Source organism: Hetaerina americana, unplaced genomic scaffold, assembly GCF_022747635.1.
Source record: "Hetaerina americana unplaced genomic scaffold, ioHetAmer1.1.p SCAF_135, whole genome shotgun sequence".
Taxonomy (NCBI): domain Eukaryota; kingdom Metazoa; phylum Arthropoda; class Insecta; order Odonata; family Calopterygidae; genus Hetaerina; species Hetaerina americana.
In genome coordinates, this window is record NW_027286459.1 from 578,785 (window position 1) to 597,994 (window position 19,210).

At 39.2% G+C, this 19,210-nt stretch overlaps 1 protein-coding gene across 1 annotated transcript in view; it reads left to right on the top strand.

Annotated features, from left to right (window-relative positions):
* LOC139686240 (zinc finger protein 652-like) overlaps positions 1-10,822 on the top strand; it is a 34,049-nt gene extending 23,227 nt beyond the window's left edge. Inside the window, exons 5-6 of the mRNA XM_071583401.1 lie at positions 5,176-5,408; positions 9,591-10,822. Coding sequence (XP_071439502.1) covers positions 5,176-5,408; positions 9,591-10,260 — 903 coding nt within the window. The 3' untranslated portion in view covers positions 10,261-10,822. The remainder of the gene's footprint in view (positions 1-5,175; positions 5,409-9,590) is intronic.
* Positions 10,823-19,210: the final 8,388 nt, after the last annotated feature.

Genomic DNA, 19,210 nt, shown 5'->3' on the forward strand with positions numbered 1-19,210 from the left:
TCCCTTCAAAGTAATCCCCATTGGATATTATTATACACTGGTGCATACATTTTTTCCAATCCTCTAAGCACTCCAAAATATCATTTTCTGTGATCTCTTTCAGCTCCTCCTTCGATGCAGTCTATATCTCCCATAATTCATAGCATAGCATAGTCCTTTCATTGGTCTCCTCTGTTTCGGGAACAAGAATAAGTCACTGGGGCCTAGTCTGGGGAATACGTTGGCTGCGGCATTGTTAGTGGGTTGTTTTGAGCCATAAATTCCCCCACAAGAAACAATGTTTGTGAGCTGGGGCGTTGGTTATCATGGTGCAAAATTCAATTTTTGTTCTTCCACTCGACTCCTGGCGTTTGTGCTGGATTGCTTTGCGCAAATTGCGCATAACTTGCGGGTAATATTCCTTGTTTACCGTTCTACCCCTGTGGCAAGAGCTCATGATGCACCATCCCCCTTAAAATCGAAGGAAACTGTAATTGCAAAACTTTCACATTCAACCGAACTTGGAGCACTTATCTCGGTCTTTGGCTTGTGCTGCAGCTTCCACATTGGGATGACTGAGGTGTAGTTTCCACGTCATGACCATAAACCAATGATTCATCACCAGTTACGATCCTCTGGAGCAAATATGGGTCATTGCGGACAGAGTCCAACACCTCATTGGCCCAATGTGGAATGTGAGCTACTGTTTTTGGTCGAAATTGAGCAATTCTGGTACGAATTTCGCGGCGACCCATGTCACGCCCTAATCATTGATATTTGCACGAGCCTATCGATATGTTTAGGTCCTCAGCAACTTCTCCAACGGTGATTCGACGTCTTGCCAATACTATTTTCTTCACTTCATCAATGTTTTCGTCTGTCATTGACAAGTTTGGGGGTCTGGTACGCTCTTCATCCTTCACTTCTTCTCGGCCCTCTTGAGAACATTTTGTACCACCAATAAAGATTGTTTGGGTCAAAGGTAGCTTCTCCATATGCCACAGTCAACATTCGGAATTCGTCGGTGGACTTAATTTTATTTTTTGCACAAAATTTGATACAAATTCTTTGATCTATATTTTGGAACAGGCAAAAATCCAAGCCAAAACAAGAGCCAGCAAAACAGCCATCAAATATTAAGGGAACATTAAAAATGACCAAACTTTTTGGCATAAGTACCGACATAAAACCACAAAAAAATCGAAAATCAAATTTACATAACCCACGGCAAATCAAAATTCGCAATACTTTTCGAACAGACATTGTATATACTCAAAATATTAACATTTGTCTCCTCACAGTCAAGGGGCAAACAGATACAACTAAATCTACAGGCCTACACATTTTTTCGTATAAAAAGTATCAGGATAAAATAGGAGGCATGTTCTTAAAGTAAGGGCCTTTTGGTCATGGGAATAAATATACTCATATGAAACACATTTCATTGTCTGCTGCACTTTTAGTTAGCTATACAAACCTACTTCATTTCTTTTACATAATATCGCCGTTCACTTCTAAGCATATTTCGTATCGCTACACCCACTGCTTCCTATAACCCCTCTTGAGATAAGAAGCTCAACACCTGAGAGAATTGAACCAAATTGACATTAAGGCCGTTCTTGAGTTCCTCTTCATGGTTTCGACACGTTGTCCACCGAGCCACAGTTTGCCACGAGCAAGGAGAATAGGAAGTAGTCACCAGGTGAAGGGTCACCACTATATACGGTGGGGGGCACAAAAACTGTCTCGTCCACTGGACATTCTTTGCCCTCTTTGTGTAGTGGACGGTTTTGCATTTTCTGTACACCCACCTTGCACACAATTTGTGGTATCCGAGGTTTCCCCTGACAACACTGTACAGTAGTGCGTCCAAGTCAAGGAAATTGTTCAGCCAGGCCATTATTAATCGTCAATCGAAGATCACATCGCAGTTTTTGTTCCACTAGCGAAACAATTCCATTGGTCAGAATACTGTGGGCAAACTGCCGCTTTGCTCTTCGTAAAGGGGCAGTCACAGTCAACATTCGGAATTCATCCGTGAACTTTATTTCATACTACCTTGATCAAAAAGTTCCCGGAATAACCACCGTGTGGCGCTCCCATCGTTCCGATTTGAGTTCTGTTATTTTTTGTTAAATTGGTACATCTGTTGTTGATATTCCCTTTAAATCTTAGTGTCATAACTTGACATTTGCAAAAGTTACGGTCGGTTTTCGGTATGTCCATCAGTGCTTCCTGCGATTTTTCCATTACTTCCTCTCGGCTGCTAAAACGCGTTCCCCGTAATGGTTTTTTAACTCGATTGAACAGAAAGAAGTCACAGGGAGCCAAATCAGGTGAATTCGGTGGCTGTTGGATGGTATTTGTTGCATTTTTCGTCAAAAAATTACGAATAATGATAGCACTGTGCGATGGTGCGTTATCATGGTGCAAAATCCATGAGTTTTCTGCCCACATTTCTGGTCTCTTTCGGCGAATTGCTTCACGCAAACGTCTCATAACGCCCAAATAATACTCTTTGGTTACTGTCTGGCCTTCTGGCAAAAATTCATGATGCACTACACCGTTGTAATCCATGAAAACCGTCAGCATTGCTTTCTTTTTTGACTGAAAACGACGTGGTTTTTTTGGTCTCGGCTCATTTGGTGAACGCCATTCACTTGCCTGATGTCTGGATTGCGTGTCGTACTCATAAACCCACGTCTCGTCTCCAGTAATGATCCTTTTGATGAATGTGGGATCGGATTCAGCCTCGCAAATCATGTCTTTTGCGACGTCAACACGGTCTCTTTTTTGCATGAAATTGAGGTCTTTTGGCACCAACTTTGCTGCTACACGACGGAAACCCAAATCATTAACCACAATGTCTTGGGCGGATCCATAGGCAATGTTCAAGTCCTCCGCTATTTCTCTGATGGTTAATTTGCGGTTATTGACCAACATTTCTTTTACTTTATCAATTTTTTCACCGACTTTCGATGTCGATGGTCTGCCACTGCGTTCATCATCTTCGATTGACTCACGACCACTTCTGAACCGCTCGTGCCACTGGTAAACGACCGTTTTTTTTAGAGAATCGTTGCCGAAACACTTTTCCAACATTTCCAACGTCCATGCGCCACTAAATCCGTTTTTTACACAAAATTTAATACAAGTTCGTTGTTGCAAATTTAAATCCATTTCTGAAATTGTAAAAAATCGCCAACACACACAGAGATAGATGTACTCTTGGCTACGTAACTTTTGCAAATGTCAAGTTATGACACTAAGATTTAAAGGGAATATCAACAACAGATGTACCAATTTAACAAAAAAAACAGAACTCAAATCGGAACGATGGGAGCGCCACACGGTGGTTATTCCGGGAACTTTTTGATCAAGGTAGTATTTCACACAAAATTGGATACAGATTCTTTGATTCATTTTTATGGAGCAGGCAAAAATCGAAGACAAGTTAAGACATGTCCAATCAAATCAGCTGTCAACAATTAATTGAGCATTCAAATGGCCAACATTTTTGGTATGAGGGAGAGACATAAGTACCGTAAATAGCGCCACAAAAATATCGAAAATGAAATGTACATAACCCATGGTAATTCAATAGGAATAGGAAAATATGACGGGTCAAGATCTAGCAAATCTAGCAAGGTCTATTCAGCTATGATTCGAATCACAGTTATTGAGACTATCAGTAAGAAGGACAAGGGACCATTGCACATGATCAAATTCCTAAACACGGGTCATTGAAGGTCGTCTTGGCCTTGAGTCATCCGTGGGGCATCTTGTGGGCCATCTTAAAAACACTTAATCCGCTTAAAAACTGATGTTTTCTCTTGAGCATTATCACCACAAACAGATGCCCACATTTCAGTAATTTATTGATAACTTTTACCGCTATTAACCAAAAAACTTGTTATGTTGACTTGTTGCTCTGTGATTTCGTCAATTTTGATTTTCGATAAACAGTAAAAACAAGGAAAATAGAAACTTACCTGACTGGCACAACCATACGGAAAGCTCAATGATCTGCCAAATACTGAGGGCTCCTTGGGTCTCGTAGCACCTCCAGTGGGTGAGGCCAACATAGTCTGCCTCAGGGCTGCCATACACATTCTACCAGTTCATCCGGATTTGTTGTACAGATCATACACAGGGTCCCGCCCAGAAGTGGTAGGACTGATTTTTTTACAAGAATTTTATTGACGATATACTTACATGGACTTAATAATCTTCAAAGTATGCTCCTTGAGCTGCCACACACACTTAGTATAACGTTGCTCCCATTCCCCGTACGCCCGCTGGAAATATTCTTTGGGGATGCCGTTGATGACCCTCGTCGAAACCTCTTGAACGGCCTTTATCGAGTCAAAACGTCGTCCCTTGAGCTGTCTTTTCATCAGGAGAAAGAGACAGAAGTCCGGTGGTGCCAGATCGGGGGAATAGGGTGGGTGTGGCAACGTGGCATACCGTATTTGGCCAGGAGCTGTCTGACGATGACCGTGCCATGGCAGAATTTTTGGCACCATCTTGGCGCACACCTTGCGCATGGCCAAATCCTGTGAAATAATGTGTTGGATGTTGGATGCAGACAGACCCAACTGGTCTGCAATTTCTTCACTGGTTAAGCGTCGGTCTGTGTTCAGCAGTGTCCTCACTCTGTCCACATTCGTGTCGGTTCTTGCCGTCCGGAGCGATGGTCGTCTTCAACGAGCTCCCTACCCTCTTTAAACAACTTGTGCCACTCAAATACTGTGGAACGGCTTAAGGCAGTGTCCCCATAAGTCTGCTTGATCATATCGAGGGTCTCAGTTGCCGTCTTCCCGAGTTTTGCACAAAACTCCATGGAATAATGTTGCTCTAAATTCAGATTCATTTTGTTTTTCGACGCGGACAAAAAACTTGCTTTACTAAAAACGGTGTCCTCACTCAACGACAGCCCGCAGGCGACTGAGGTTGGTGTCGGTCTGTTGCTAAGAGCCCCCTCCACCTTACCCTGCCAGGCAGACCCCCCCCCCACCACTCCGTTTGCGCCAGAGAAAATCAGTCCTACCACTTTTGGGTGCGTTCCTGTATATGAGAGTACAGGTATATTTTTGTTCATACAGACATACACCTGTATTTGAACAGTTGTCGTTTGCTGCATTTTCTTGTGCTGTGTAGATTAATCTCTCTTTCTCTGTCTTGATTCAATATAAGGAGGATGGTCGAGGAGGTAAAAAGGCAAAAGGAAAGAAGGCAGGGGTTGTGGATGGAGGCAGGGGTGGCACCTCCGTGTGGCGCTGTCCTTTCTGCAGGGCAAGGAAGGAGAGCCGGGTGATGATGGCAAAGCACCTGCGCAAGCAACACTCAATGACGCAGACAATTGTGCGAAGGAATAATAGCAGCAATAGCAGTAATAGCAGCCATGAGGAAGGAAATGATGATATATGGTAAGTACATGCATTGCATATACATGCATTACTTACCGGATGTAACTGTATTTCAATCATAGAATAACAGATTTACAGAAGACACTATAGCATCCCTCTGACCCTCCACTCAAACTGAAAATACAAGAGCAGGCATACATCTGGCTCTTCAATTTTTTAAATGAACCTGGGTTAATTATCAGACATTAATAACATCAAAACACTCCTTCAAACATAACACTCTCCATGACACATGCTGTTATTTCTACATTATAGCATGCCTCCAACCCTCTGACCCTCCACCCAATTTAAAAACAATGAAGCAGTCATACATATGGCTCCTTGATTCCTTTAATTACCCAGGTATTAATAATATTAAACATTAATTACCCAGATCTTTGTATATTTTCATCTCCCCGCAACTTCCATATTTTCCCCACCCTTCTAAAAATCTCCCTTCTAAGCTCTTGCTAACCTTTCCCCAACCATCCAGCCTCTTAAGCCTTTTCTTTTCCTCAGTTCTGTCCTTCTCTTCCTTGAGAAAGGTGGCTTGTACTGCCAAAAATTCTAAAACGTGTAGTTTTCTTTTCTTTTTTGTGCATTTCTGTGTTTCTGTGTCCACTAGGTAACTTGATATACATTATTATTTATGGCCGAGAGACTTTCAGACAAGTTTTATATTTTTTATTTATTTTTTAAGCTATAGTTTTTATTTATTGTCCAGGGATAAATAGATCTATTGATCTTTGTAACTGTGCAAATGCTTGAAATATTCCTAGAAGTACTATTCTCCCCCCACTCGGATGAATTAAACCCTTGTGTAGACGTGTCTGCCACGCCTTCCCTAAGAATCCTTCCCTCTGCTCTATTGTGTCCCCTCTTCATTTGTGGACGTGAATTTTTTCTAATGATTCCCCCAAATTCCCCCCCCACTCAAATGCAATTTCATTGTTTTCCCAAGAGAATCACGCTATAATTTTATGACTCTAACGTCACGTTCTCTCTAGCTTTTCCTAACAAACCTCATTCTTTGCTTAGACTTTCCTTATTTCATTGTTCTCTAACCTCGCTGTCATTTACTTTGAGCGTGTGTGTAGGTGTATCATTAATTTATATATATATATGTATGTATGTATGTATATGTATATATGTGTATATGTGTGCATATGTGTATATATGTATGTATTTGTATATTATATGTGTGTGTGTATATATATTTCTATATTTCTATATATATATATATATATATATATATATTTATACATACACACACACAACATACAAATACATATATATATTTTCATAAAAAAAATATTTCAAAATATAAATTTCTATGAATATAAATATGTTTCTATAAATATATATATAAATATGTTTCTATAAGTATATATATAAATATATTTCTATAAATATATATATATATATATATAAGAACTGTATAGTAAAGAACTCAGACCAACACAGTTAGATATTGAAAAAGAAAATGACGTAGAGGAAGACAGCTTAGGTCCAGGCATACTAGACAATGAGATAGAAAGGGCATTAAGGGAGATGAAACTAAATAAGGCCGTGGGCGTAGATAACATTCCCGTGGAACTTTTAAAATGTTTAGGAAAATGTGGGAGGAAGAGGCCATATGGGCTGATCCGTAGCATTTATGAGGAGGGAATCTGGCCGGAAGACTTTGTGAGAGCAGTTTTAGTTCCGATTCCGAAAAAGGTAAAGGCCACGTCATGTGAGGACTATAGGACAATTAGTTTGATATCCCACGCAGCTAAAGTTGTTCTCAGGATCATAAACAAACGGATAGAGAGTAGGGCAAATGATTACTTAGGGGATGATCAGTTTGGGTTTAGGAAGGGGAGAGGTACGCGTGATGCCATTGCAGTAATGAGATTATTAATCGAGAGGAATATAGAACACAACCAGGAGGTATTTGCCTGTTTCGTAGATTTCGAAAAAGCGTTTGATAGAGTGAATTGGGAAAAACTAATGAGTATTCTGCAGAAAATAGGAATAGATTGGAGGGAAAGGAGGCTAATCCGCAACCAGTACATGTCTCAGACTGCTCAGGTGCGGGTGGGAAACGGGGAGTCAGGATGGGCAGTGTTAGGAAGGGGTGTAAGGCAGGGTTGCCCATTATCACCGTTGCTGTTCAACCTGTATGCAGAGGAAATGATCAAAGAGGCATGGGAAGAACTAGAGGTAGGAATGAAAGTGGGCGGGGAATTCGTAAAATCAGTTAGGTTTGCTGATGACCAAGCTTTAGTTTGTCAGTCAGCCAAGGGGCTGCAAGCATTGCTGAGTGAATTGGAAATTCAGTGCGACAGGTATGGGATGAGAATCAACATTAATAAAACAAAGGTTATGCGATTTTCTAGAAAGAAAAAGGGCAAGCTTAACATTAAAATAGGAGGGCAAAAACTAGAGCAGGTAGAACAGTTTACGTATCTCGGTAGTGTTTTGGACCAACACGGTCAAAGTAGTAGGGACGTAAGGAGAAGAATTGCGCTAGGCAAAGAGGCTTTCACGAGGAGGAGGGAGTTGATGACGGGGACGTTGAGTAAGGATGTTAAGAAAAGACTCGTAAAAACTTTGATATGGAGCGTAGCTATGTACGGCGCGGAAACGTGGTCATTGAAGCAGGAGGATAGACGTAGACTGGAGGCTTTTGAAATGTGGGTGTGGAGAAGAATGGAGAAGGTGAAATGGACAGAGAAGAAAACAAATGAGGAAGTACTTGGTATGAAGGGCGAAGAGAGGGGTTTGTTGGGAGCAATCCTATGGAGGCAGGAAAAGTGGATGAAGGGGGTTTTGACCGGCAGTGGGATGTTGAAGACTGTGATAGAGGGTAGAATGTTGGGCAAAAGAGGAAAGGGAAGGAACAGGATAGGGATGTTGGACGGGATGAAGGGAGGAAGAAAGTACTCAGAGATGAAGATGGACCTGGTGTAGAGTAGAATTTAGGGTTGTGTTTTGTTAGTAGTCACAAAATATTTGTTTGGTAGTTGTGTCCATCGAAAAACCTACCTTAACCGGTAGATTACCTTAAAAAAAAAATATATATATATAAATATATATATATATATATATAAATATATATAAATATATAAATATATAAATATATAAATATATATATATATATATATATATACATATATATATATATATATAAATATATATATATATATACATATATATATATATATATATATATATATATATATGTATATATATATATATATATATATATATATATATATATATATATATGTATGTATATATATATATATATATATATATATATATATATATATATATATATATATATATATATATATATATATATATATATAGTACAATACACGGTAACACATAATATAGAAACACAAAAAAAGAGAACACTCACACGTATTTTCTTGATATTTTGACGGGAACAATCCGTCTTCCTCTGAAGATATAGAAGTAATGACAGCTGGAATTGTTGAGGTGAGGGGTGCGAGAGAAAGGGAAGGGGGCCAGGGGAAGGGGAGAACGGGAGGGGAAGGAGGGGTGAAAGGAATGGTTGGGGAGGCATATAGAGGCATTCTTCTAGTGAGTCACTTGAAGAAGGCCTCTGAGAGGGCCGAAAGGTAAACAATTTACTGTGTGAGTGTCCTTTTAAATGTTGCTATCCTATTTGTGTTATATTGTGCTGTCCCATTATATATATTATATAGTATATAATATGTATATATATACATATATATATATATATATATATATATATATATATATATATATATATATATATATATATATATTCAAATAATTATACATATATATATACACACACACATATATACATATACATATATTTTTAAACTTCTTTCTTTTTGATGTACAAATCTGTGCTCGGTGAATTTATGTCGTCCGTATCTGTTTATGTGTTTGCATATGAATGTTACCATAAGTTTAATGCCTAATTATATATGTATACGAAGATGGGTTGAATGGAAGACGGGACCATTACGTCTCAATTTCGCCCAAATAAAGACCTCTATCTATCTATCTGTGATGGGCCCGTGTGTCTTTGTTGCAAATTGTGAATTACTTCCCGGACGGCCCAATTTTTATATTTACAATTCACACTATTATAATTATAATGCGATATGAGTACTCATGTTTGTTGATTGCTTTTTTCTTACACTCTTTTGCGTCTAGCATTGAGGACGATTTGGCCACGGATCCGGTACGGTCCGATGCTAAACTCCTTGCATGCCATGTGGAATTGGTTGACGTCAAAAACCAATCCCTGGATGCCGTACCGTGTTTTACGATGGAAGACAAGAGCAGTGCCACCCCAAAGGCGCAGACAAGGTGTGCCGCGGGGAAGAAGAACACCACACCCACGGCACCAGCACCAGAAGCCAATGGTCCCTATTGCTTCGAGTGCCGGGTGCCGTTTAGGATCGACAGGAACCAGAAGGTGCACGCTCTGCTGTTTCACCCCGAGGACAGCCAGTGGCGCTTCTGCTGTCGGTGCTTGAAGGCCTTCAAGAGCGAGCACAACTTCCGGCAGCATGCGGAAGTGCACCGCAGGAACAAGGAGATGGTGCACTGGTGCAGGTGGTGCAGGGATTCCTTCTCATCCATGACTGCGGTGCGGCAACACTTCAGGGCGTGCCACGGCACGAGCAAGCCGTCAGGGTGCGACGTTTGCCTCTGCTGGTACAATTCGAAGCAGTCTATGCAACGGCACGTGTGTCGTTTGTTCGAGAATGCTTTGTCGTGTCCTTCGTGTGACTCCGTCTTCAGGACCATGTCCAACTTCCGGAGACATCTGTTCATCTGCAGGGGGGGCGAGAAGAGGGGCAAAAGCAGCGGAAACTAGCGGACTCGGCACCAGAAGGAACAGACATACATACATACACATGTTGATTGTGGATAGCAAGGACCCTCGGGAAGTTGTTTCATTAAATTGGCGCCGTTACGGTGGTCATTTCGGTTGTGTCTTGTGAATGATGAGCAATGTTTGGAGTGGCCTCAAAGACCAAAACAGTTAACCTAAGCTTATGTTCTTTGACGGTTAAAAATTACTCTTTGGTTCGCAGCTGTCAATGCGGTAGACTGTTGGAGACTGATACTCATTAGAGAGGGTGTCCCGGGTTCGATGATTCTCATTTGGCCAATAAACCTTCCTGTTGGTACCCCGAGAGCTCCACCCAAGCTATATGTGATTATTATTCAGATAGTGGTACACCTTATGATGTATTCCTTTCTGGGAAACCGTAACCGGCACATAAGTGGACTATATTAAGGCACCCCTTGATATTAACACCACCATATGAATGTAATGGGTGCCACAGAATGCTGTAATAAGGGCTTGTATTACTGGGTGAAGTCTACCATCACCCATACCAAACCGACCCTCGGGTTGATACCGTGTTTATGGTGTGAATGTATGTATATATGTGTGCGTATATATATATATATATATATATATATATATATATATATATATATATATATATATATATATATATGTATATGTGTATATATATATATATATATGTATATGTGTATATATATGTATATGTGTATATATATGTTTATATATATATATATATATATATATATATATATATATATATATATATATATATATATATATGCATACATAAATATATGTATGTATTTATGCATATATATATACACATATATACATACGTACACAGACATGCAGCTAACCTTTTTAATGGCCTAATCCTTTTTAAGAAGCAAGGTAGCTATTATAACATTTAGATGTATATTTTAATGTCATCCAGGAGTCTGGCAGTAGGCAGTGTTATCCATATGTTGCGTTTGTCACCCAGAGTGTGTTGTTCCTTGTTTAATAATATGGCCTTGGATGCTCATTTTGTAAATGGATGAGTTGGAAGTGGTAATTGTCTCTCATTTCTTCCGAGTTTGTCCAATTGCATCAATACAAGTCTTCTTTTGTTGAGATAAAGAGCGAAATTGTTTCTGTCGCCGTGTGTTGGTTTCTCAAAGGGAGTTGAGGGCAAAAGGAATGCCAAGTACTAGGCAACATGTTATCTTCAATTGAGTATTATCTTTCTATTTCTCTCAGGGAATCGATTCATCCATCAATTTTTACAAGCGCATAGGGCATTGACTGAAAGGGTTGTTCATGCTATGCGCAAAGAAACAAGGTGATGCTAGTCTAATGGATGTTTTCTACATGCCAAAGATAGGAGCTTATCAGTCAAGTACTCATTTCCTAAAGGCAGCAGATCAATTTTATATCACAATAATTGTGTTTTTACCAAACGATTTCGTTTAATTCTGTTTCCTTGGTGTGTTTGATTAAGTTCAAACTATTTTTGTAAGTGAAACTGTTTGAATTTCATGCCTAGTTAGTCTGAACGCAATTTATAGAATTCTGATGGTTTGCGTGGTTTAATTTTGGTGAGATTCCATGCCCCGTGTGTATGCAAATCGAACTGTTTGTTGAGAGGCTAGACTCGTAAGACGGACTTCAAAATGCAATATTCACGTGACGTCAGCTCATACACTATTGATGACACTATATAAATGAAATGTCTTTTGGAATTTCGATTGAAAATACTATTCCTATCATAGTAATTCACCTGGTAACCTCACCTTGTTTGAAATATTGCGTTGATTTGGGTTTGCGTGACAGAATGCTCTCAAATTCGGTGAATGGGTTAAATGACATTCACACGTTTATTAATCCAGTCGATGCTGGACTGTAGGAAAGTGGTTTTGATGGTTTGTTTCTTTGCTGATGCTTAATTGTTTAAATGATAGGCAGGAAGAAGTCTGTATGCAATTGTCAGTGCTGTTCCAATGACTTTCTCAATGAGAAATGTATTTATATATGTGCCATTAAGATATTTTGTTCTTAATAGTCCCAACTGAAGACCAGATGTGCTTATGTCAACGCATTGGTTATGAAACAGTATGTGCCTTGTCGAGTTTGTTTCGGCCAACTGGAATGTATGGCACGTCTATTTCTGGTGAGAGAGCCACACCGGCAATAGATATACCGCTAACCGGAAAATACATAGTCATAATTAGGAATGGAATGCATGTTTCTTTTCGTGATAAATCCAAGTGTTGGAAGTGTGAGCTGAGTTATAAACCTCAAATCTCCCTGAAATCCGTTAGTTTGAATGAGGGTCGAAATGTCGGTCGATTTGGAAAAAGGGAAAGAGGAAGATCCTGTATCGTTAGGGAAGGGAAGAGTTTCAAATGTTTATGATGCCACAATTGCTTATGTAAGGTGATCTCAAAGGAGGGGCGGAGAAGAGGTGTTCATTTATATTTCTTAATATTGTACCTGTGCATACATATCTAATTATGATATAGTTATGTATATATGTACATGTGTATATGCATATATATATATGGAACTCGGGACACTCCAGTCAGCAGTCCAACGTTCTATCCCCTGGACTACCGCGACCCAAAATATATATATATATATATTTATGTATATATATACACCTGGTCTAGGAAATATTTTTGCATTTGTAATTTGTTAGATTCAGCCTTCCCCACCTCTCCTGTGTTCGTCCTTAATGTGTGTTCCTATCACTTTTCCTTATATCTGTCTCTATATCAATGAGTATATATATATACATATATATATATATAAAAATTATATGTATGTATATATATTATATATATATATATATATATATATATATATATATATATATATATATATATATATATATATATATATATATATATATATATATATATATATATATATATATGTACATATATGTATATATGTATGTATATTTTGTATATATATGTATAAATGGGTTGTGGTAGTCCAGTGGGTAGAGCGTTGGATTGCTGACCGGAGGGTCCCGGGTTCGATTCCCGGGCAAGGTACTCTGGGCACCTGCAGCTCCACCCAAGCTAAAGTGATTTTTCGGATAGTACCAGGTGTTCCTGGGAAACCATAACCTGCACAGTGTATTCAGGAACTGGCCCCCCTTATTACCCTGATGTGTGAATTTCACACGCTGTAAATGTGGCTTAGTACTGGGTGAAGTCTACCATCACCCATACCAAAACAACCTTCTGTGTTTATGGTTTATATATGTATATATACACAAATATGTATACAAACACAAAGACTGGGTAACTTTAGAAAGTTTTGTTTTGTTTTCCATAATATATCAATTTGATGACATCTGCTTCAAAGATTGATGTTTGAAAAATTATTCTCTGTTTGTTTGTGTGAAGTCGACGAGAGTATTTGTTGGGTGACCTCTGATGACTCTTGTGTCCTAGTTTTACTTACTCCTATGTCTTTCGCATCTGATGTGAGCGTTTCTCTTTAAGGCTTCAGTCTTTTGAAGAGAGTCGTGCTACTCAATCCTATTTTAATGAAGTGTACTCTTGGATAAATAATTGTGTCATTGATACTTTGTGTTTTTTTGATTTTGCTTCGTAAATATACTCTTTATGAATATGGTCATAGTGTGTTTATATTTATATATGTGTGTGTGTGTATATATATATATATATATATATATATATATATATATATATATATATATATATATATATATATATATATATATATATATATATATATATATATATATATATATTGTTCTGAGGATCATAAACAAAAGGATAGGGAGTAAGGCAAATGATTACTTAGGGGATGATCAGTTTGGGTTTAGGAAGGGGAGAGGTACGCATGATGCCATTGCAGTAATGAGATTATTAATCGAGAGGAATATAGAATAAAACCAGGAGGTATTTGCCTGTTTCGTAGATTTCGAAAAAGCGTTTGATAGAGTGAATTGGGAAAAACTAATGAGTATTCTGCAGAAAATAGGAATAGATTGGAGGGAAAGGAGGCTAATCCGCAACCAGTACATGTCTCAGACTGCTCAGGTGCGGGTGGGGAACGGGGAGTCAGGATGGGCAGTGTTAGGAAGGGGTGTAAGGCAGGGTTGCCCATTATCACCGTTGCTGTTCAACCTGTATGCAGAGGAAATGATTAAAGAGGCATGGGAAGAACTCGAGGTAGGAATGAAAGTGGGCGGGGAATTCGTAAAATCAGTTAGGTTTGCTGATGATCAAGCTTTAGTTTGTCAGTCAGCCAAGGGGTTGCAGGCATTGCTTAGTGAATTGGAAATTCAGTGCGACAGGTATGGGATGAGAATCAATATTAATAAAACAAAGGTTATGCGATTTTCTAGAAAGAAAAAGGGCAAGCTTAACATTAAAATAAGAGGGCAAAAAAAGAGCAGGTAGAACAGTGTACGTATCTCGGTACTATTTTGGACCAACACAGTCAAAGTAGTAGGGACGTAAGGAGAAGAATTGCGCAATTAGGCAAAGAGGCTTTCACAAGGCTACATAATTTCAGTCAAGGAGAAGTCATGGTATCGTTTGATGTTTCAAACCTTTTTCCAAGCGTACCAGTAGAAATTGCAATCAACGCACTAAAAGTTTGGTTAACATCATTACATCTAGATCCCAATTTAATTGATGAATACATCAGACTAACTAACCTAGTCATGAATCAAAATTTCTTTCAATTCCAAGGAAAGTTTTATAAACAAGAATTTGGAACGGCGATGGGAAACCCTCTATCCCCATTCATAGCTAATGTATTTATGACTCACTTTGAGAAGGAGTTCAAAAAGAAATTCAGTTATTTCCCTTCTCTTTTTGTTAGATATGTGGACGATATCTTTGCTATTTTTGACACAACTACATATAACATAGATCAGTTTATTAACGACTTAAACAGTTTATTCCCCTCGGTTAAATTCACATACGAATTAGAAAAGAATAACCAACTTCCATTCCTTGATCTACTATTAACAAGAAATACTAAAATATCATACGACGTGTATCGCAAACCAACACACACCAACAATTACATACATCATGATTCCTTCACACACAACAGTCACAAACTGGGCACCTTCCATGCCCTTGTACACAGACTAGTAAATATTCCATTAAATAGAAACAACTATTACAAAGAATTAAAAAACATCAAACTTATAGCTTTTAAAAATGGCTTCAAAGAGTCAATAATTGACAATCTAGTGAAAAAGCACAAACATAAAAAACTAGTTCAAAACACGACCACCCTCACACAACATAAAACCCCGCGGTATATCAAACTGCCGTTCCACCCACATTTAACAAAAGGGCTAGGAAAGATTTTTAAAACCGTTGACACTAATATATCATTTAGCAGCACCAACAAACTAAAACATCTATTAGGCAACACTAAGGACAAAATCGACGCCTCAAACAAGTCCGGCATTTACAAAATAAACTGCTCTGCGATTCAACTTACATCGGCCAGACGCGGAGGAATATTAAAACTAGATTCAAAGAACATATGGCCCATTACAGATACAACAGATCAGATAAATCGAGCATTGCCCTACACTTACTCAAGGAAGACCATAAAACATCAGAAAAGGAATTGAAGTTGATCAAACAGACCCCCAACCACCTTTTAGACGCATACGAAAGCATTTTCATACACAAATTTAGAAATGTGGTTGTCAACAACGATAAAGGGCCGATTCCATTCTCCCCACTTTATTCCCTTTTGAAATGACTTCTCTAGTTTTGAAACATATTTCCGTTGGACTATGGTCCAACGGAAATATGTTTAAACCCCCCCCCCCCCCCCAATTCCCCTTCATAATCCGTTACTCGGATACCTTTCACTTTTACCCAACCCCCCCCCCCCCCTCTTCCCCCCCCCTTCTCCTTCAATAATTACTCCTTCCCGTTCCACTCAGTCCCTTGGTATCTGTTTTTCCTCCTCCCCCCCCCCCTCCTTCCTCTTCACCAATACGTTTAAAGTACCCCTCCCCTTTCCATCTTCCACCTATTTCGATTGGTCCCCCCAACTCCCACAGTCTCTATATAAATATGACGTTTGTCTACGGTTGTTTACTTTCAACCTTGTGTTGGAGGTGTTTTCCCTTCGGTTCGCTGAAGAGGGCCACTTTGTGGCCGAAACACGCGTGTTCGACGCACTTCCTAGTTGCTTTTTACCTGTGTCCAGATTCTCCCAGAAGTTGGGCCCTTTTGAGTGTGTGTGCGTTTCTCGAGTGCTTGTGTGTGTGTTTGGTCTGTGCCATCCACAGAGTGTGTGCTTGAGAATATCCTGGAATCTTTAACGGGGTCTACTCTACAGCCTCGTGAAGGATTCCATCTCCATCTGAAATTCTTTAACAGGGTCTCACAGCCTCGTGAAGGATTTCAGACAGGATAGTGTGCGTGTGGCTGTGTGTTGGTCCCTGACGCGGATTAATCTCCCGTAAACCGCCACAGAGTGTGTGCTTGAGAATATCCTGGAATCTTTAACGGGGTCTACTCTACAGCCTCGTGAAGGATTCCATCTCCATCTGAAATTCTTTAACAGGGTCTCACAGCCTCGTGAAGGATTTCAGGCAGGATAGTGTGCGTGTGGCTGTGTGTTGGTCCCTGACGCGGATTAATCTCCCGTAAACCACCACAGAGGGTATTCTGGTCGAGAGGTTGTGGTTGGTCCCTGACGTGATTCCCGTCACACCAACACAACAATTGGTCTGACGAGAGATTGGCAACTAATCCTTACGGCCATTGGAGTTTTCTTCCCCTTTCTTCTTTATTGAGAGGCCGTAGAGCTCATTATTTCTTGCTGTATGCTTAGCTTAAGAATTAATAAAACATTTTCGCAGTCTGTAGCAATGGAATAAAAATCCAGTGCATTAAAACTTCCTGAATTGACTCTTCACATCTCATGTTGGCGTTGTGTTCTGTTGGATGATTTTGACAAATGACTACCACAAAGCAATGCGTTCTTCGATGCCATTCCAGCGATACCACAATGCCACGCGCTCTGCAGCCAGACACTCAAATGGCATCAATGGCGCCTTTAAAGAAACAACTTCGAATGTCATTTCACGTGGCCAATTCACGAGGATGTTTTTCTTAAGCAAAAAGCAGTGGGCACCATTGTTTGGGAATACTGTACATCCCAAGACCGTTGTCAACGGATTGAATCTTATTCCCCGTCCTTCTTCGCTTCGGAGTTAGTATTTCCTTCCTTGGGAACGCCTTGCCTCATTATTTAACAAGTGTTCTAAACGCCATGGCTGGGCTCATGGGGAAGAACTTTGTGTGTCTCAAATGGCCTCAATTGCTTCGACTGCAAGTTACACTCCCGGCTAATGGAGCCCTTCACTTTCAGCGTTGCTCCGTCGATGTAAAAATGAATGCATTCTTGATTGCAGAGCACGTTACTAGAAAATAAGCAGGTTTCTTTGGGAAGGTTTTTGGGCTGCCCATCGAAAATAGACATTCCTTTTGTAAAGTTTTTATTGAGAGCATTCTGTAGACCTTGCTTCAATCTGATTGATTTGGAGCTAACTTCGGAGCAGTTTTGCCTTTGACCGGCGTCCACAAAGATATCCTGTTTCAGGTTGCTTCTCTTAGGGTTTACCTTTTGGCAAAAGGAACTCAAGTAAGGCCTGATTTGATACAAATGAAAGAATTGGAGGTTGGTGCTTGATGTGAACACCTTCCTGCATTTGGTGCAGCCATGTGTACCAGATCTGTCCAATAAAAATGTGAACTGGGGTAATAAAAAACTTTAATTTGCAAAATTTAGGTACATGGGTTTTACCCATTCAAAGTCCTCTCTCGATTCGTAGGCTATACCCTTTTTATATTCCGTCTACTCCTTTTAGACTCTTGAAAGTACCTTTCGATGTCCTTTAAGCAGTTAGGTCATTTCATGCTTCATTTTGTCTTCCACATCTTCCCAGTGATGTCCCCATCATCATGTTATTGCAATTTGGGAAAATTACACTCTCGGAAGCACCTTCGGAAGTCCTTGAAGGCAGTTTAAGGCTTTTTTAGTGTCCTCGTAGTTTCTTTTTTTCTGCAATATACTCATTAGTTTTTCCTGATTTACTCAATCAAATGCCTTTTTGTGATCTATGAAAGAGGCAAATACGTCTACTGATTGTATTCTATGTATTCCTTTTGATTAATTTTTGAATAATTGACTTGGAAGGGTTTGAGGATGAAGAATGGTTGTCCAGTTGATGAATGAATTTATTTTGCGTGGATTTTGGGATTTTTCAGGTGGTGTGTTCCATGGGGAAATAATGTATAATGCATTGCTCCTTACAAGATAACTCACCAAAGATACTTTTCACAGTAGTTTCCATTCTGCAATATTCTTCCTTCAATGGGAAATTAACAAGATCAGCTGCAAACTTTGTGAATAAATTTAACTCCATACTGTTGAGTGATTCACATTCTTTGTGTCAATGCTTCTCCTAGACTGATTCATTCATGAAAAGTGACAATCAAGTCAATCAATCAATAATATATAAGTTGCCCTTTTTAAATTACAATGATAAATTTCTTATTGTGTCTATGTTTTAATTTATGTTAACCCAGCAGCCCAGGAATGTTTTTACAGACACTTATTTTTACTTCAATAAACGTTGAAAATATAACCTTAGAATGCTAGCTGTTTTATGATCAATTCTTTTTAAGTAATCTACCAGTTAAGGTAGGTTTTTGGATGGACACAACTACCAAATAAATATTTTATTACTCCTAACAAAACAAAATCCAGCGACCTACTCTACATCAAGTCCCTTTTCATCTCTTCAGTACTTCCTTCCTCCCTTCATCCCCTATCTAAGACAACCCTATACTGTTCCTTCCCTTTCCTCCTTTGCCTAACATTCCTTCCTCTTTTACAACATCTCAGTCTTGTTCAACATCTCAGTATTGAATGTCAA